At 40.7% G+C, this 21,283-nt stretch overlaps 1 protein-coding gene across 1 annotated transcript in view; it reads left to right on the forward strand.

Moving 5' to 3' along the window:
* CAMK4 (calcium/calmodulin dependent protein kinase IV) overlaps positions 1-21,283 on the forward strand; it is a gene marked incomplete at its 3' end in the record, with an annotated part of 169,804 nt that overhangs the window by 133,201 nt on the left and 15,320 nt on the right. The window contains exons 6-7 of the mRNA XM_082012961.1: positions 18,826-18,916; positions 20,649-20,723. Of these exons, the coding sequence (XP_081869087.1) occupies positions 18,826-18,916; positions 20,649-20,723 (166 nt within the window). The remainder of the gene's footprint in view (positions 1-18,825; positions 18,917-20,648; positions 20,724-21,283) is intronic.

Genomic DNA, 21,283 nt, shown 5'->3' on the forward strand with positions numbered 1-21,283 from the left:
ATGTATTATAGGCAATCTATTAGCAGAATTATAAGGGCTAAATTAAAAAACGTTTATCATCCAAAACTAAAACCACAAGCAAAAGAATGTGCATAAACTGGAGAACTTGTCACAGACAAAACTGTGCAGAAGCTCAGTTTCATAGTCTGCAGTGCTGTCTTTGGTGTTTGCCAAAAGTCTGAGTGAAACATATGCTTGCCAGTTTTCTCTGAGCCTCACAGATTGAAAGATGTCATTTTCAGCAGCAACTTTCCTTTTTATCACTTCATCAGAGCTCCAAGATCTCTCTGTTCCACATTCCCCCTTGAACTGGAGCTAGCAACCCCTTAAATCCTTCCCCTTTGACATGTTGTTAACAACCTTGCAGCCCGAGCTGTTCTTGCCTGACAAATGATGTTCCTCTTCTGAAATTCTTCCAGAGCAGACAGGAAAATCGTTTCCCCTTACTTATTTGCAGTATTTTGTGTACTGCTGCCTTGGCTGTGCAGAGACCGTCTTTCAAGAGGATGCTCACCCTGGCAAGCACTGAACTGAGATCAATACTTAAATAAGGACGCAGTTGTCATTTCCAGTTCATCGATGGAACAAAGTCCTCCTAGTTCATAATTTCTCTTTTGGCCTTCCTACTTCCAACCTGAGTGTCCTCCTCCAGTCACACTGCATAAGTGCTTGCCGCCTGATCTTACCTGAGAAATAGGACTTCATGCATGGGGTGAGATTACCCATGCATCAAATCCTATTTCTAATAAGCAGCACAACCCACAGAAGCCACTAGAAACTGCAACTAAAAACCACTCAAAAAGCTGTAGTATAAAAAGGGGGGGAGGGCAAAGAAAATTACCCAACACGCTAAAAGAAGTCTTTAAAGTGGAAAAATGGAAAATTACTATTTTCAGAGAGAAACTGCTGCAACCTAACCTCTATCTACCTTAAAGGCAAATTTCCCTTTGTAGATAACCGAGCTGCAGCAACATCTCAACATCCAGAGTGCGACATTGTGCCTCCTGTCCTTATGTACTGTGTCCCACTCCCAAGTGCTGCCTTGCCCTTCCCCATCTTCTTGTCCCTTTGCAGCCACCACTAGGTGCCCAGGTACTGCCCAGGGCAGTGGAGCAGTGGGGTACAGAGCAGGCAGGTGGGCAGGCTGTGGTGGGCAGAGGAGCAGAGGCACCACAGGGAGGAAGAGGAGGAAGAGAATGAGGATAGGCAGCTGGTCTCAAGCAGGTCGCAGCCTCCTGAGCCCCCCAAGAAGGGGTCTGGGCACCTGGCTGTCAGTGTCATTGCCGCACTGGCAGGGAGCAGAGGTACCTGCCCAGCACTGAGCCCCTGAGATTGAATGGGAAGGTTGGGTGGCTTTCGCCGGTGACCGCTTTGAGAGAGATGATCTGGCTGGGTTTGACAATTCGCACAAAGGAAGATGAAAGAGTTCTCTCTGCAGGGTCACAGACCCAGGCAACACATACCCTCTCAGCTCTCAGCTGCAGTTGCTGCCCTTAGAGAAGCCGTTATCGTGTAGTCTTCTTTATAACTGCACTGAACATCACCTTAGAAGCAGGTCACGCTTTTACCTCCCCACACGTCTTGGAAGGTTGCCCTGAATACTTGCAGCTTTCACAGTGAGGAGCCTTTTTCTCATTTCTAGCCTAAAGATATTCATAGCTACTTTCTGGTTGGGTTTTTTGGTGCCAAGAATCCCTTAGTTTAAGCCCATTCCTTCCACCCTGCCTGGTGTTTATCGTGATGTAGTTATAGACAGCAGTCAAATCCTCCTTCGAACCTTTGCCTTGCTGAACAAAGCACATTTGACATTGTCTCATCACACAGCAGCCTCTCCATTCCTCCATTGATCCCTGGTTCTTCAGGAGAGGTTTTACCACCCCAAGTACTTTCCTCTACCTGCTGGAAATACTTCACCTGCTTTGCCCTTGGATTAAATTTCCTGCCCATTTTGCATTTCTCCTACTAATCTCCATTTCCTTCAGTGCAACCATCAGCTAAAGCAGTAACTGATCTGAAGTAATATCAGACACCTTACTGAAATCCAGACATATTAATTTCTGTGATTGTTGCATGAAGTTTAGATGATCAAAATCTTTGAAGATGAGGATTTTTTGCTCTGTAAATAGTCCATAGGCAGAGGATTGCTTTCTTCTTCAGCATCGGTGTTTATATTCACATCTGCTGTTGTGCCCAGTGCAGTTGTGGTTTGAGGTTAAGAGGTTCATCTGAGGTAGGAGTGGCACCCCATGTTCTGAAATATGTTAAAATTAACATTGATTTATCTTCCATTAGCACTTTTTAGTCCAGCAAATCTGTTCAACCATAACCTGCAAAGGCTAAAAGCAGCTTGGTCTTCTTTTGCTTATTTATACCTTACAACACAGTGAAAGGCTTTGAATTTTTAACTGTGTGTTTCTTCATCATGTTACACATTCATAATTCAGGCTGGAGCAACTCAGAAGCCTCTATGATTAGAAACACCCATAAACGACGGCATTGTGAAGAATGAGGTGGTGAAAGCTGGGGTGTTAGGAGGTGTCGTGGTTTAGCCCCAGCCGGCAAATGCTTTCGCTCTAGGCTGAAACCAGGACAGGAGGGGACATAATTTTTGATCAGACTCCTTATAGGTCTTCAGTCACATTGTTTTCTCACTCTGATCAACAGGAAATTAGCCGTTTACTTCAATGAGGCCAAAATAGCTTGTTCCTGTTAACAGTGATTTAATTTTAGATTCAGAGATGTGCTATAAAAAGTTTTTCATGCCAGTTGACATTCTTGTTTCTCATTACATGGTTTAATTTTATTTACTGAGATTTTGAGTAAAAGAATTTTTGTAAACGAGGTTTCAATAGCATCATCCACTGAATTTGTATATACATTGTATATCTCATAATGATTGCCAGACTAGTCAATGAAGGTCAAACTGTGGATCAGACAGATTCCTGATTATCCTCTGGCTAATTTTTAGTGTGGGAATAAACTTAACCCTGTCCCTAATCTTTATGTCTCTTGTACACAATATGAAAAGCACAATCCTAAATTAAAATACAAAAAGAAAATTATGTTGCCACCCTGTCTCTGTGATAACATGCGACTGAGTGACGGTCATTGCATTTGACTCCACAGTTTTAAAACAAAAGGCCTCAGCTCTCTTTGAGAGTTACAGTGTGGACTGCAGGCTGATCAAGGCTACAAAGATATTTGAATTATGATGGTAGTGCGGTACAAACAGCAAAACTAGCACGCACACTTTGATTTCTTTGAAGATTAACAGAAACATTCCACTGATTCATAGGATTCACTGCAGTTTGTCATGTGTGGCTGATGGTTTCTCTAGCTGTAAGTCCTCACTGAAAATTACTATTTACCGGTGGTCTGTAAGACTTACACCTGAGCTAGAATTGCACCCCAGGCTCCTCTGCTGTCAGCAGCTTTTCTAACTACAGAACCCGAGGTAGACAGCGGAGGTCGCAGCACGTTCGTAGCCATATTTTATGACTGCTTACTGCGGAAAGCGCTCGTATTACACGAGTTTGTCACAAATTATTGTAAGTCTCCTAGAGAAATAACCCTGAGGATTGCAGATTGGAAAAGGTTGGCTTACTTGCATTGGGAATACATTCTATTGACAAAGTAAAGTCAAAATACCAAGGTTTCCTTCTCGGTTCCATGGATGCGAGTTTTGGTAGAATATGTTACCTAGCACAACAGTTTTGTTCCCGTCAAATATTTTACAAGGTTTTTCCAAACCCTGGTAAGAGTATGGCACAATAATAACTGAGAATCAGGAATTTAATTTTGGTAGGTTCTTTTGGATATCTCCATTATAATAAGTAAAGTTTGGAATTAAATGGAGATAGACCCATGTAGAAACTAGGAAAAATGTGTGGAAACAGCATTCTGAAAATTTTTCACTGACAAAAATAAAATTCTAAATGAAATCTCTTACTGTGTCTTCCAGTATTAGTGGATCTCATAAAGGAGAATATTTGTAGCCTTCTGTACGTTAGACATCAGTAACATGGCAAGTTTTAAAAATCGTCAGTGTTGCTTCAAGTTCTGGACTAGACCACCACAGGGATATTTATTTCTTAGTCAGAAAGTAAACGTCCCATTTTGATCCGGTACTGATCTTTCTGAAAACAGAGGAGCTGATGGCAAATTCAGGCTTACAATTTGGCATTTCTCTGGGTGGCACATGGTATTTCAGAATTCCAGTTGTTCAAAAAGTGAATGCCAAGCGCCTTGATAAGGTCGTCACATTTCCTGGTAGAATGTGAGTTGTTCTTTTGCATTCAGGATCCTGCACAAACCATGTAATATTCCCTTCCAGGAAACTCATAATTATATTAGTATGCAATCTGAGATAGCTTTTCAAAGGAAGCAGCCACCTACATCATAGAGATATCCACAGCCTAATCATCCTGACGTCCTCCTCTTTCTACTAGGTGAGAATTTTTTAACTCCTTCCAGTTATGTTCTTGCAGGCGAAGCTAATTTTTACAATTTTAATATTTTTTAAATATATGGTTTCTTCACAAAAATTGCTGGTACCTTGTCATCTACAACAAAAATGTTTGCTCTTAATGTCATCACCTGGAGACAAATTCAGGCTTGGAAACCTATAACGGAAATGGATCTTACAAATTGTAGCTGTTTTGGGGATACTAAGTAACTATATACTAAATAACTGTCCATGAAGATTTTTTTTTTTTCCCCAGGTGAAGTGAAAGCTACATATGGTAGAGCTACAGTACATTTCTTTTCTGGTTTTGAGTGTAAATTTTGTGTTGCAAAAGCATGAAAGGGCAGGATAGTTGTCAGATCTAGCCTGCAAGGTGTACCTTGAGTGAGGAGGTTCCTGAGGTACGGTGTTGCTGCCAGAAGTGATATATTGTCCAAGTTTGCTACACCACTGCTGTGGCTTAGTGTAATGTCACCTGTAAGACTGATGTTGGCCTTTGTATTGCACGGGATGAGGGCTCACCTCTGGCAGATGAATAAAGGGAAACACTTCTGTGCATGTCAACTTGAGGACTGTGCTGTTCAAAACTATGTTTTGTAAAAAATCTGTAAAAAAAAAGTAAAATAAGAAATTCTTTTTTTATATACATATGGTCTAGGCATTTATTTCTTAAATGTAAGATCAATATTGGGCTTAGCAAGCGATGCCATTACATGTAGGAAAAGTTTCACAATTCAAGAAAAATGGTATAATTAACACAAAACAACATCTGTGTGTTATTTATGCATAAATAGGAATTAAAATGCAGAAATATAAGTATTAATTAGATACAATGATGTGTTAAAAATTATAGACTTTTTATATATGTGTTCAGGAAGAGAGTTTCACAGAGGAGCAAGAGAAATGTCATTCTCCTTCATTGGTTTATTACCCTGAATTCTCACCTTCTAAACGATTGTAAGTCTGACCCTACCAAAACAGGCATGTGAGGCTTTCTGTGCCCTGCTGTGCTCTTGATGCAAAATTCCAGCAGTCCGGTCTTACTAGCACCCCACTCCTTTAATTATGAGATCTCTGTGGAGGCTATTAAATTAGCTGGGGTCACCCTCTCTCTGCGATGCCAACTGGCTTGCAACAGCCAGCATCTATACGCCAATATCTTTGTGCCAGCCCTCAAAGCTACATGGCCAGTTTCAAACTGCCTGGTGGGACTAGTCTTTGGCTTAACTAACAGGGAGCTGTTTTGGTCAGTGCTAATTGTGCAAGACTGTTCTAAAAACTTGAACAGTGTAGACAATTGACTTTTAGCACCCAGGAGCACTCCTTGGCATGGGCTAATTAAATGGTGTAACTCTACAGTATAGGCAGAACAGAATCACCTTATTCTTCAAAAGCAAGTAGTATAGACTCAGACCTACCCATTTAAGACTTACATTATTTTATGAAATACCCCTCTTAAAAACGGAGAGAAAATCCATGAAATGTAGTGCTTTGATTAGAATACAAAAAATTAAATTATTGCAAGAAAACTGAAATATGTTGATGTAGAATGGACAGACGTGCACCTGTAGCTAAGTAGGGCATTACCTTATGGCCCCGTTATAGGTATAATAGAGATATGGTTAGCAAATCTCTGTGGTTAGTGAAACCTTAACGCTGCCAGGAATAGCTTTTCCATCAGCTAAATGGCTCCCTAATGCCAGAAGTTATCGGGGCCTGAGCTAGCAGCACGTATCGTTGACAGCAGCTTAGATCTGTTCTAGATTGTGGTTTTCGTTTTTATCTTTTTAATTTCCTAATAGCAAAACCAAAGACCTTACTGGCTTGCAAAAACATGACTTGCTTTTTGGTAATGTGCTTGGAATACAGAATCTACTTCCTTTTTTAGATTTGCTAGAACTATAGCAAAGTTGCTGAAGTTTGTATTCTATACAGGGATGACAGTTTTTTAAAATACTTTTTGCAGTTTTACACCATTAAGGAAGAAGCCTGATTTTGCAAAATTCCTCCCTGCCTTTAAATTTGCTATAGTGGCATTGATTTGCAAAGGCACGTACAGTGGATTTATGAAGATTTTGAGGGGTTTTTTTAGCTTGATCTTGAAATTAATGTATCTCTAATACTTTAAAAATATTTTTCGTATGTTGAAGTTAAAAACTCTTATTATGGCTTTTTTGTACTTGTTTATAACATGACTATGGTCAATAAAGTAACAAATGCTGAAGACAGGGAGTGAGTGGAACAAGGTGATAGCAATGTGCACATCTTTTTTTTTGTCTTCAGACCACTGTACAAACCATAAAACCTTGGCACACTTCGCAGGGTTGTAAGTCAAGCAGAGAAGTTCTGTGAGTTGTGCAAAACTACAGAGGAAATGGGTGCCGGTACCAAGGGCAGGACTGCTAGTTTTTTGGCTTTTGTTTTGGGGAGGGTGTTGTTTGTGGGTTGTTCTTATTTTTTAGTCCTCCTGTTATTTTTTTTGCAACTTCTCCTTGTGGAGGGAAAAAAAAAGTGTACTGCACCTCAGCAGCTCCGACAGGTCAAGTCACACATGTTAAGTAAGTTCTGCCCACTGCATTTTTGTGGCGTTACCCAAAAGGACATACATCCTTCAGCTTTTTGGTGAGCAACCGGACAGAGTGCAGGCACATGGCGGGTGCCCAGTAGGTGTGGAGACTGCAGCGGGAAGGTTCCCCGGTCTGGGCAATTGCAGGAAGAGAAACACCACCTTTGTCTTCTGCACCCCAGACGTGCCGAAAAAGAGAGTTTAAGCAGAGGCACATCATTGTTAATGTATGTTAGTCCTTCACTGAATTCAGATAGTCTGCAAGTGGGCAGGTCTTATGGAAGGATTTAAGAAGCAGCCACTATAGCAAAGCTCTTTTACCTACTCTGATGCTGTGACCTACTTACAGTTTAAGAAGAGAATTTCATGCCACTGCAAACAGTTAGCTGTCTGCACAAAGCCCTCATTTGGGATTTGTGTGGGAAGGTGTGTGCGTTATCCTCTTCTGCATATGTCAGACTGTACAGGAATGACGGTACATGATTTGCTGTGATCACACCTGGTATAGCGTCGTCATCCTTAAGGCCGCTGCACTCTTCTAAAAGCAGGAACATTCAAAAGATAAAACTGTTTCCAAATGTGAAATAAAATAACTGTGGAGATTGCAGTTAAAACTTTATGTAACCTTACTGCCTAATTTAGAACTTCCCTTCTGAGCTATCTCATAACTTGGTATCTATCAGACCAGTGAAGAAAATTTATTTGGATTTATGCACCTATGCTGATGCCTTTCTTCATACTTTTTTATAATACACAGGTTTATTATCTGAACTCATAAACCAAATTAGTTGTGTTACTGCATACTTACACAAAGTACAAAAGCAAATACTCTTTGTTCCATTAAAGCAATATTCTGTTAAATGAGTTTAACTAAACCAATTGAACTTTTATGGAAAAGTTTTGAAGTCAGTGTATCAAACAGTAGACATAATGGCATACTCCGATTTCCCAGAGCAACCAGTAAAAGCAAGACAAGTGCAAAGAATAGGGTTTCTGCAAGATGTCTGGAGAAACTTTCATGATTTCATGCTTTTCTAAGACTCTATTTTATTGTTATCCAGATACAAAAATGCAAAACTTCCTGAAATATATCCAGAAAAGAAATCAATGTTGGTTTTGTCTTCTGCAATGATAAAATGGTATTCTGTTCATTCAGTCCCAAAGCCAATGTGTCTGCAGTAAGGGAATAGTGGCAGAAGGAAGATTATGCTATGTATATCACTTGATTTCACATTGTTATTACTGAAACCTTGTTGATCCCTGTGAAGCTCGGTTCTGACACTGTCGCTGACAGTGTCTTTTTTTTAAAGTTCTTCAAGCAAGAATTCTCAGATACACTTCTGCAACACTTATCAAAACAATCCCCGCATTTCCAAGATAATTTCAATTATTGTTTTCTATTTTGTAAAAAAAAAAAAAAATCCCTAAATAAACTGTTTATACTGTAAGCAACCAACTCAGATAAATGCACTTTTCTATAATCAGCAGAAATCAAACTATCCAGCTCCCAAAGCTGAAGCATATAGGGTTTCAGGTCCTGTCCTACATTCCAAGTTATGTGCTGCCTGAGAGATAAACGGAAGCACAGAAACAGTCTGCTCACAGCAGCCATATTACTGTGCTTTTAAATAAAGCCTGAATCGGTTGAAGTAGTGGAATTTTCACAGAATCACAGAATCATTAAGGTTGGAAAAGACCTTTAAGATCATCAAGTCCAACCACCAACCCACCACCACCATGCCCACTAAACTGTGTCCTGAAGTGCCACGGCTACACATTTTTTGAACACTTCCAGTGATGGTGACTCCCTGGGCAACCTGTTCCGATGCTTGACCACTCTCTCCATAAAGAAATTTTTCCTAATAAATTTTACATGGAATTCAGTGGGAACAGCAGAGTTTATACAACAAATTATTCTATATCCCCATTCCCCTTTTGCTATTGTCACTCAGACATCTAAAACACAGCTTACATGTCACAACAATTTTAAAGATGTGGCACCTGGGGTGCAGAGGAACTATATTGTTTAGTCTAGAAGACTACAGTACCTTCAGGTCACATATCATATCCTCATGTCAATCTGTAATTTTTGTGCAGTCATTGGACATGTGAATTATAAATTGGCTTATACATGCAGAATATTATAACAGGGCATAGATGCTCACTAACTCTGAAATTTTAGATTTCTCTCCATTCCCCCAAGCTGCATATGTCTTGTTTTTCCAAAGTCTACACCAATGTGGAGTGTATGACTAGAGTGTATTTTGAATGATGCCTATTTGTTTCTCCGTACTCTGTAAGATCTGTGCTGAATGGTTATTTTAACTAAAAGTTATACGGAGACTGGCTTTGCCATTCTACATACATAAGGTGAGCTCAATCACCTTCCTAGGCACTGGAAATAGGAATGTATATTTTTTTCTTTGCCCTGTTAGATTATTAAAAGTTTATTTAAACTTTCTCTTCACTTCTTCAGAAACTTTATCAATTAACCACATCTCTATCAAGCAGTATATAGCTGTAACCAAACTAAATTACTGTGCAGTAGCTTTCATTATGCGCTGACACACTTTTGTAAGGGCTTTTGCAAGTGCTACAGGAAGAGCTTAATTACAAGGCTAGACATTCCTGAAAAGGGAGAAAAAAACATGCTTCAGTTTTTTAAGAATGTAGTGACTGCATTTATAGCTGAAGATGTCCAGTACTTAATTTGTTTGTGTGGCTTTGGTTCTCCCTTCGGGACCCTACAGGCTTGATTTTGTAATAAATTCAACATGGAAGTCCTAAATATATTATGTAGAGTAATAAAATTGGTAAAAATTTTCCTTTTGAAAACGTGAGTGAATCTGGTATTCATGACTGTGGCAGTCATATTATAGGCATCCTGGACAGAAATTCCTACAGCAAAACCACTGCCCCAGCCACAGCACACCACAGGTTTCTCCCTGCTGCTAAACCAATGCACACAGAAAACCATCATCTTGTCTGAGGAGAAAAAGGAGCACTAGGTCCTTGACCCAGAGCATTTCCACAGCAGTGGCTGTTCAGCGATAACCTGAGGGGTAGTGTGCGGTACCCTACAAAAACAGCAATGCCCAGGAGGGCAGGTGTGAGCTGGGTGTGAACAAGAGGTGCAAGTGGAGCTCCCTTAACTATCTCTTTGATTGTCTAATGCAACCTCGCAAGGGAGCTGGGTCATACACAGCAGGAGGGGTCTGAAAGCCAGATCAAGAGCTAGTGAACAGGACAGGTCCACAAAGAAGTGAGGGCATGTGCACAACAGTAATCATGAGGACACTCGCTGCTGCCAGAGCTGTCTCTGCTGTACCAACTCTGTTCATTGCAGCACTGGAGGTCATGCCCAGAGTTGAGATCCAGTTGACATCAAAATCCCCTGGTTAATGAGGAGACATCATGAAACCCAAAGGCTGTGCAGCTCACAATCGCACTCACAAGTGGAAATAAAGGCATTTTAGGACTTTTCCCTTACTTGCTGACAGAAGGGAACTTGCAACACTGCCAGCAGTGGCCCTGTGCCTGTCAGACAGAGTGCAGGACCCTGGGAGCGTAACAATGCGGTCAGGAGTCGGCTGGTTTCCCATCAGTCCACTTGAAGGTTGGTGCTCAGGGACAGCACATCCTGGAGTAAAAACATTCCTGAAGTATACAGAAAGCAGAAAACTCATCAGGTTGTTTAAGCCTGAGCTGGAAGAATAGCAGGAGTTCAAAAGATCAAATCAGAAAGGCCAGGGCAGAAAATAAGATGCATCTAGCATGAGATAAGAAAAGTAGCAAAATAAATGATCCTTATAAGAAGAAACCCAGATGAAGGAGACCTACTGAAAGATGTCTAGGAGAAGACAGGAGTGGTTTTGTCTTTTTTTTTCCCCGCTAATTTTCAGCAAAAGTTTGGCTATAATTAGATGTCTAGCACAATTAACAGCGGTGACTGAGCAGCAAAATGTGAGCCCAGAATAAGAAAAGACTAAGTCAGAGAGTATTCAAATCATTTAGTTCTTTTTTAATTGGTTGCACCCAGTGACCTTCATAGTACAATCTTTAAAGAGTAAGCTTTTAAAGTCTGAAACAGATTTAACAGGTAACAGATCTGATGGAGGCTGGGCAGAGAAGCAGATGTATGTAGTGCTCACTTAAAGAGGAAGGAGTTATAGACCAGCTGCTTTGACTCAACTCACCCCAAAAAATCTGCAGCAAATAATGAAGCAAAGGAATATGATGCACCTCAGAGATAAGAAAGTAGAGAGGTCACCAGCAAGGCAAGTTTTTGTCAAGATAAAGCCATGACAAATCAGTTTAATTCTTTTCTCAAGCAGGATAAGAGACATTGCTGTTAGGGGATCAACAGAAATTCTCATACATACTTGACATAAGTAAAGCTCTTGGTACTTGTTTTACTTGACTGTCTCACAATAACTTGGGAAAATGTGGTCATGGTGATTTGATTTTAAGCTGATTGGAGACTGGTTGTCTGAACTGAGAGGATGTCTATCAGTGTATCTAAAGATATCAAGAGTGGAGGTTCAGGAAAAACCTTCTCTGGTCTGCTTTTTTAGTGTTTTTCTTGACAATCTTCGATGATGGAATAGAGGGTACACTTAAAAAAATTTTGGACAACATAAAATTGGGAAAAACTGCAAGTATGTTAGAGAGTAGGATTAGAAATAAAATAACTTTGGTAAAATTCAATGACCTTTCTGTACTGTCAAGGACAAAATTGTGCATGAACTTGAATAGTCAACAGTAAAAACAAGGTAGTGGAACAAAATAGAAAGAACCTGAAGGTTACACTGGATCAAAAGGCAAAGAGGAGTGGGATATGTTGCAAAAATAGCAAATGAATTTGTGAATACAGCCTGTAAAATTTGTCAAGCTGCAACCAAAATACGTTTTTGCATTTTCAACACATTGATGCAAGCCGATACAGCCTGGAGGAGAGCAACAAGAATGATCATGAGTCTAGAAAGGGTGGTCTGTAAGAAAAGACTGAGCAAACTAGAGTCCTTTAGTCTTAGAGAGAATGATTGTGCACCTGGTAACAAGTACACAGAAGGCTGTTGCAAAAAAATGAATAATCTGCTTTCTGCCTCTACAGCATATAAAAAACAAAGTAATAGGCTTCATCTGCCCCTGTCAAGACCCAGGTAAGTCACAGGGAAGTGCTTTGTAACAGTCAAGACAGGGCTGCCCTGTAATAAATTGCTTGGGGAAATTGTGGAGTCTCTAGTATCAGAAGCCTTTAAACATAAATTTGACAAACTGTTGTAGATGTAATTGATGCTGCCTAGAAGCATAGATAGGAGTAGATGACTCAGGTTCATTTCAGCCCTACTTTTCCACAGTTCACAGAATCACAGAATCACTAGGTTGGAAAGGACCTTCAAGATCATCAAGTCCAACCATTAATCCAGAACCACCATGTCCCCTAAACCATGTCCTGAAGCGCCACATCCACACGTTTTTTGAACACTTCCAGGGATGGCGACTCCACCACCTCGCTGGGCAGCCTGTTCCAATGCCTGACCACCCTCTCAGTGAAGAAATTTTTCCTAATATCCAATCTAAACCTTCCCTGGCTCAACTTGAGGCCATTTCCTCTTGTCCTATCACTAGTTACTTGGGAGAAGAGACCAACACCCTCATCGCCACAACTCCCTTTCAGGTAGTTGTAGAGAGCGATAAGGTCTCCCCTCAGCCTCCTCTTCTCCAGACTGAACAACCCCAGTTCCCTCAGCCACTCCTCGTAAGACTTGTGCTCCAGACCCCTCACCAGCTTCGTTGCCCTTCTCTGGACACGCTCCAGCACCTCAACATCCTTCTTGTAGTGAGGGGCCCAAAACTGAACACAGTATTCAAGGTGCGGCCTCACCAGTGCCGAGTACAGGGGCACAATCACTTCCCTACTCCTGCTGGCCACACTATTCCTGATACAGGCCAGGACGCTGTTGGCCTTCTTGGCCACCTGGGCACACTGCCGGCTCATATTCAGCCGGCTGTCAACCAGCACCCCCAGGTCCCTTTCCGCCGGGCTGCTCTCCAGCCACTCCTCCCCAAGCCTGTAGCATTGCATGGGGTTGTTGTGGCCAAAGTGCAGGACCCTGCACTTGGCCTTATTAAACCTCATACAGTTGGCCTCTGCCCATCGATCCAGCCTGTCCAGATCCCTCTGCAGAGCCCTCCTACCCTCCAGCAGATCAACACTCCCACCCAGCTTGGTGTCATCTGCAAACTTACTGAGGGAGCACTCGATTCCCTCATCCAGATCATCTATAAAGATGTTGAACAAGACTGGTCCCAGAACCGAGCCCTGGGGAACACCACTCGTGACCGGCCGCCAGCCGGATTTAACGCCATTCACCACAACTCTCTGGGCTCGGCCATCCAGCCAGTTCCTCACCCAGCGAAGAGTAAACCCGTCTAAGCCACGAGCCGCCAGTTTCTTCAGGAGAATGCTGTGGGAGACGCTGTCAAAGGCTTTACTAAAGTCCAGGTAGACAACGTCCACAGCCTTTCCCTCATCCACTAGGCGGGTCAGCTGGCCATAGAAGGAGATCAGGTTGGTCAAGCAGGACCTGCCTTTCATGAACCCATGCTGGCTGGGCCTGATCCTTTGGCTGTTCTGCAGATGCCCTGTGAGCACTCTCAAAACCAACCGCTCCATAATCTTCCCTGGAACAGAGGTCAGGCTGACAGGCCTGTAGTTCCCAGGATCCTCCTTCCGGCCTTTCTTGTAGACGGGCATCACATTGGCAAGCCTCCAGTCTTCTGGGACCTCCCCTGTTAACCAGGACTGCTGATAAACGATGGAGAGTGGCTTGGCAAGCTCCTCCGCCAGCTCTCTCAGTACTCTTGGGTGGATCCCATCAGGCCCCATAGACTTGTGGGTGTCCAGGTGGCTTAGCATGTCCTTGACTGCTTCCTCCTGGATTATGAGGAGTACATTGTGCTCTCCATCCCCGTCTTCCAGCTCAGGGGGCTGAATATCCTGTGGATACCTGGAGTGGCTATTAAAGACTGAGGCGAAGAAGGCATTAAGTACCTCAGCCTTGTCCTCGTCCTTCTGTGTAATAGGTGGCATAACTAAAATTAAAGAAAAAGGCCAGAATTTTAAGCAGTCTTCATTTGTCCTCTTTTCATAAAATCTCTCAAGTTAGGTAGGAACCTGAGTTATTAAAAGATAAAACAAAAAGCAAAAGGAATTCTCATGCAGCAATTAGAAAGAGGCCTAAAAAAAAAAAAAGAAAAAGAAAAAATCTTTCTGCTGCAGTCACAATTACAGTCACAGCAATTGTTCAGTCACAAGTTGCTGTTGTGTGATGGCCAAGATGAAGGCTGCCTCTATTTTAACCACTAAGTCTTTCAGAAAAGAGCCTGTATGTTATTCCTATCTAGTGTCATGCTGAGTCTGTCCTCAACACTTATTAAAGAGTAATAAGACTATCATACTCAATTTTGCTGGAATACATTTATCCCAGATTATCCAAGATGCTCTACACTAATAACGCGGTACCCTACTGTGTGCCTGAAGCACAGCTGCTTCACCCGCTTGGCCTACTCACATCTCATTGGCCAAAGCTATTGAAAAAGAAGGGTGATTATAGGATGTGCAAATAATTTTTTCAGTATTTATTCTATTTCCTTTGCATTTAAATTCACTAATTTCATACAGACTACTCAGAATCTCTAGTGTTTCCATTTTGCTTTTTCTTGTTCATTCTCTTTCACTAAGTGGAATAGCGATATGTTCCTGAAAATCAATACTGTCCCTATATATAGCACCTGCTTTGATGTGGTGTGCAAAAAAAAAAAAAAAAGAGGAGGAGGTACATGAGAAAGCATAATTTCTCTTCCCATGCTGTTGGCCAGCTGCTCGGATGAAACTGCTATGCATGGAGAAGACTTTTTCCACAAGGTCTTCTTCCACGGGCCTTGCTGTGAGATCCTGTGGAGGCTTCTCTTCCATCTACATCTCATCAGGCTAGACCAAGCGCTGTTATTTTACAAGTAAATCTTACATTTTAGTACATAGATGTTACAGGACATAACTAGAGCTAAATATATGCATTTAATATCGCCCCAGAAATACAGAATTTTGATGTAAATATAAATTTTCTGTATCCACCTTATTTCACTAACACAAATCAGCAAAGCTGCAATCAGAGAACTGCCCTGCCTTTATTTTATTTCAGTGCTTGGCACTATCTACTGAAAATCAGAAGAAAGTGAAAACAGGACATTGTAGCTACTATAAGAGTATTGTGTCATCATCACATTTTATGTGCATGCTATGTTAAACCGTTGTGCAGCACTGTGCATCTAAAAACTGTTCAAATGTTTTTCAAGTCTCATCAGTATCTTATAGGTGGGGAAGGTGATGTAATTCAGCAATGCCTAGGTCATAAAGTAAGTCAGTATACTGCTCTGGCTTGATACCTGAGTCTTGATCTTCTCATTTAATCACATCATTTAGCCATTAAGAGATACAACATATAAATAATAGAGCACAGGTTATCTATTTTACAATGAGAGTATGCAGCGCCCAAAGCTGTACTCCAAACTGGGAGAGAGAAACAATTATCTTTGAACTTACGCTGCAGAAGCACTGCCTGCAAAGGAACGTGCCACTTATCAAAATAAATATGTGTGATATAAAGAGAAGAGCAATCAAAATAGAGCATACATAAATTGAAATAAGTGTTATACAAAGTGGATTGTGCTAATTTGACTAAATCTGTTTCTAAAGCAAGATAATAGTTTAACTCAGAATAATGTTCATGTATATACAAGATAATGTAATTACCAAGTAGTCTTCAATACCAGGAGCTATTAAGCTACTTGCGGAGCAGAGTTGTTGGGACTAGTGAAAATTTGCAAACAAGTTCTGGGATATTTATGAAGTAAGGGAGCAATGCATAAAATGGACACAGTCTTGGAAGGTCCCATTCATAGTGGGTAGTGGAGCAGGACATGCGCTTTGTGAATGACAGGTGGCTCAGACTGGAGTACAGGAGGTCACTGCATGTGCTGGAGACCTTTAGAAACAAGGCTGTTTGGAGGCAGGTACCTTTTAGAGAAGTCCAACCAGCAGTCTCTGCCCTTGTAAGGCTGGGGATCCACAAAGCTAGCTGGTACTTTTGCATGGTTGAAGAATGGAATTTCTGCATCAGTGAAAACACTAGGGCTTTTTTTTTGTCCATTTTGCCCTTTTGTCTGTTGGTTCACAACAAAACTATTGACCCTATCAGCCAACCTCAACAAAATTTGACAGGAGGCTGGGTCTCAAGGTATGAGATGCCAACAGTAGGTCTGTTAAACCCATGACCTGGCAGCTTGAGGCAGCCCCAGCTGCATGCATGGTTGGTCTGAGCACCACAGGTATCATCTCATGCCCAAATGGGAAGTCAAGCAAAAGAAATGGTAGGAGAGAGAAGACAGAGCAGCAGGGACTGAGATTAGGGATTCTAGAAACTGTGACGAGATCTATGTGGACCACAAGGAGAGGTCAGAGTGTATGTACTATGGGTGGGCAGGAATCCTGGTGTAGGCTGCTGGCGAGATGAGAGAAGGTGTGGTGAAGAGGGCAGGAGCTGCGGGTGTTATGAGGAGGGGACACTGAGAGAGTGAGCTTGGAGTATTGCAGTGTCAATCTTTGAAAGACATGGGCTTGGTTATTGAGGGAATTCATGTTTGTTGGACACTCCTGTCCTGCAAGTTTTCTGCAAATGGCAGGTTGGGTAGAGGAGGGAAATTTCCCTACATGGGCTCTTAGGTGTTTGTAATAAAAAAAGAATCCATGCTGCAAGTTCTGTTAAAAATACAGAAAAATACAAATCTGTTAAAAAATCCGTCAGTCATGAGGCACAAGCATGGTTAGCAGATGTCGTCGATTATGGTTCTTTCTGTGTCTGAAAAGGATGCCTGCAAGCCAGTCTCACTTTACAACTTAAAAGGGAGGAAAAGTTGAACAGCTTCTCCAAAAGTTTTCTCCAAATTTCCCGCCCACAAAAATGCGATTTCAATATTTTCAGCCTCGCACCATAAAATGTTTTTAAGATTATGGGCATGTGCAAAAAAGGACCTGCTAAAAGACTGCGGATTTGTCTGGAACATTTCTCTGCATGAAATTGTCCTTTTTTTTTTTTTGTACGAATGAATTGGAAGTGTCTGCTTTCCACCGAGCGATCATGAAATGTCTGATCCTTCTCACTCCTACAGAGTCAGCTAAACTGATTTGCAGCACATGAACACAGATCAGTTCAGACATCTCTTTCTGTCCACTCCAACTTGATTGCTTTTGATGAACTCCCTGTATGCCTCTATTACTTCTGCATGCCAAACATACTGGTGTTATGCTGTGGGAGCATCTTTGCTACACTGACAGATAAACATACATTTTTATTCAGGGTAGACATGATTGTGTGTAGCCACGCATATATGACTGCATTAAATGATGTAGCAACATGCAATCCATCAGTTTCCATATATTGTTGCCTGTTTTTACTTTGGATAACTGGTTAGCTATCTCATTGTAGAAAACACAGCTGGGACAAGCACTTAGATTGCACTATGAAGTAAAGGAGACGAGAGTCTTTGGCTGTCCACAAGTCATGTCATGACAAATGCTGCCACTTAGGGTTTTAGAGAAAGTCAACAAAAAACATATATTGCACTGTAAGAAACACAAACTTATAAAGCACTCAGTGTCACTAAAACGATGCCCAAGGAAAGTGTAATGTATTCTTTCTTAACGTTAATCATTGGCAATTTATACAAACTAAAATTCCAATGAGATACACAGTCAATAATTCACCTCAGATGCTAACTCAAGTGAATCCTGTAGCTGTGCTTTCTAGATTAATATTCAACCATTTGTCATGTGCTGCATCACCATGCATACACACTGTTTTTTTAATAGTGAAAACACAGCTGAGAGAGATGCTACTAAAATGTAGACCAAGAGACTTTCAAATAAGATAATGTGATTCTGCCTTTAAGCATCTTTCTTCCAAGGCTTCTGAGGTTTCTGCTGAATGTTTTGTCAAGAAGAAATACAGAATTTGTTTCATTAGTTTATCTTTTTTTGTCCATTGTATATTATTTCCTATGTCTGTCTATAGCAGTGTAAGAGGCAGCCATATATTCCAGAAACTCTTCTTTCCATTAGTGCAAGGCAGAAACAGCATCTTTAAAGGAATTGAGTGGTGAGTGAATTCACATGTACTGCATGTGGTTCAGTAAGACAAATGGATTTTTGAGACTCTGCAATTGGGTGATTTTAAAACCCTTGAGAAATCTGTGCCAGGGTCCTCAAGGATTTTGTAGTTGGCACAGGACACATACTGCATCTTTTCTACTCAAAGGTGCCTATTTAATTTTATGACCATTTTCTTACCTCTCAGAGTGTTATAATGTGCAGAAACTACCTTCCTCTGAGCCAGACTTTGATATCTCAACATCTATTAGATTACTTCCTAGAAGCAATCACTGTATTTGAAACGTCAATAACACTTTCTGAGATGTTTTTCTTCTAAATGGACATGATGCTATCTTTGCCTTCCCAAATTTTAATTTCCTGTTCAGATTACAATATGCATCCAAGGATCCTGTGCTGAGCAGGTTTGCAGAAAAAAAGCTGCTGAAAATTAGTTAATTGACTCTGTGTCACACACGTGGCAGATTATTAACCTGCTGCTATAGATTATCAGGAAGCTGTTAACTCATGCTTCACCCAAACAACTTATTCCCACTTAATTGTTTTTACTTTCTTTTTTTCTAGTACCTGCATGCGAATGGGATTGTGCATCGTGACTTGAAGCCAGAAAATCTACTCTATGCAACGCCAGCACCAGATGCACCACTAAAAATCGGTGAGCAGTATTAAATATATGCAGCCCTAATTCCTTTGTACCAATAGTATGTGCCGATGTTTACAGTATATACATCTCACCACCACCTTATTCAAAGCTAATGCTTACACTCAGATGAACATGTTACTTCTTCAGCAGCACAGCTGTGCATGGTGTTTTTAAAACCAATACAAAACTAGATGCTTGCTTAGAGAATTTATAGCCAGAATTGTGCAGAACATGGCAGAGAATAAAGTGCTCAGCAGGAACAAGAACGATCATGAGATCAGCGTACAGCTGTGTGCACCACTTCTGTGCCCTTTTTTTTGGTTAAACTAGTATTATACGAGGAAACATTCATTGGTATGAAAGTACAACTGCTTAGATAAGTGGTAGAAAGCAAACTGAGAAAGGCTGACTTCTGTTTTGAAGGCATATTTGAGGGTTAAAAAGAAGTGATCTTCACAATGACCATAGGGAAGCTATCTGAAACATAGTCAGCACCACAAGGGGTGGATTAGGAGGGACAAGGTGAGACCAGGCATTCCTGAATGGGCATGTATTATGCAAGTTCTGTTGGGGATGGTAGATGCTTGGAAAGGGCATGACCTCCAAAAATGCTGGGTATGCCCAGTTTTTGCCTGAGCAAAGAGGAGTTCTGTGCAGTGCTCTTGAGCTGTATGTAACCAGTTTGGAAATACCACCTCGTGCTCCCTTACCGGGGAGCATGGGAGCCTGATTTCCATGAACTACTTTCAAGCAATTTAATATAAATTTCTAGGAAAGTCTTGCATCTCAGGATGATGGTATCTCAGTTTACATTTTATCCTAGTTCTTATCTTTCCTGGAAAAGAGGCTCTAAACAGCTGTAACATTATAGTTTAATGCAGTACTCAGTGGCCTTGGTTTGATGGCCAGAGTGGTGTAGAGGCTTCTGAAGCATTTTCCATTTAGGAAAACCTTAATTTGCATTTCTAGAATAAAATATGATACTATAAAATAATATTTTTATCCTGATCTTGAGTCAAAACATTCCCTTTTATATTCACTGTAACAAAGCAAAATTACTTTTATTTTGCGTTAAGACCAGAATGTCATCACCTAAATTTAAATTTGAAGAAGCTCAGTTTATTTCTCAGTGAAAACTAAAAGAGTTGTGAAGACTCTTATGTCTTCTAAAAAATGAGTCATGCAAGTATGACATGAAACGTCATGAAGGCTCTTGCTGTCTGAGTAGTAATTCAGGGTGGAAACACTGCAAAAAGGGTGATCAGTACTTCTCCTGACCCTAGAAGCCATCTATCAAAATACTGCTAGAATTTGTCTTGCCGGGACTGTGTACTCTGACCCTTATCCAAGAAATCACTGATGCACAATTTTTTAACCCAAGATTGTTCTGTTAATTGTATTGGATTGCTCACAGAGGGGAGGCTGAATATATACCTAAAATGCATTTCTGGATCACTGCTTGTACACCCTTACGCATCGCATTTTATTGGCTTTGTGCAGTCTTCAGGGTAACATACAAGCTACATTTTGTCAAGCATGAGCCAGGAATTCTCATTTGTATGGACAAATTTTGCTTCTGGATTGCAGACTGGGTAGATTCTTTAAATCGATCCTCACCTCTGGAAATGATATTACTCTTCATTTAATGCATAAATGTTCATTTAATTACTTATACAATGTAAAAAAAAAAAAAGTGATTTTACAAGGAAGTAAGAGCATTAATATTCCTAAACAATCTTAACAGCTGACTTTGGGCTTTCCAAGATTGTGGAAGATCAGGTGACCATGAAGACAGTTTGTGGAACTCCAGGGTACTGCGGTATGTTGTTTTATTATTTACAGTATTCTGCACTTATTGTGAGGATGTTACACGTTCTCTTTCCAAGGTGAAATGCTTCTTCCTAAAGTCAAAATTCAAAAAGCTCCTAAAAAGCAGAAATAAAAAACTAAAATTGACAACTGGCACTGGGTTAAATTTTTCTGAAGTCATATTCTCTAGCACTGAAGCTTAATAGTCAAAACATATATTATAGTGCAAGTTCACTACTTGCATGGAAATAAGTATGACCATCATAAAAATTCCGAAATTACTAAAATAATCCTGGAGAGACATCAGCAGAAATTTGGACTATGAAAGGCATAACGGAAAACACTAAAAATCTATGGAGTTCATAACAATTACAAATATTTTAATATTGCTTACAGTGAATTTACCTTGAACTATTTTTTTTAACCTAGGGGAAATCAAATTATTCCTTAGAGTAGGGTCATAAATTAATCCCCTAAACCCAAAACATTTCAGTAAATACATGCTTTCAAATGCAGCTTTGACTCAGACCATTCTGGTCCGTGTGGGAGTGGGATCTGTGTAACAGAATT

This window comes from Phaethon aethereus (assembly GCF_964289735.1).
Source record: "Phaethon aethereus genome assembly, chromosome: Z".
In the NCBI taxonomy this organism is placed as follows: Eukaryota; Metazoa; Chordata; class Aves; order Phaethontiformes; family Phaethontidae; genus Phaethon; species Phaethon aethereus.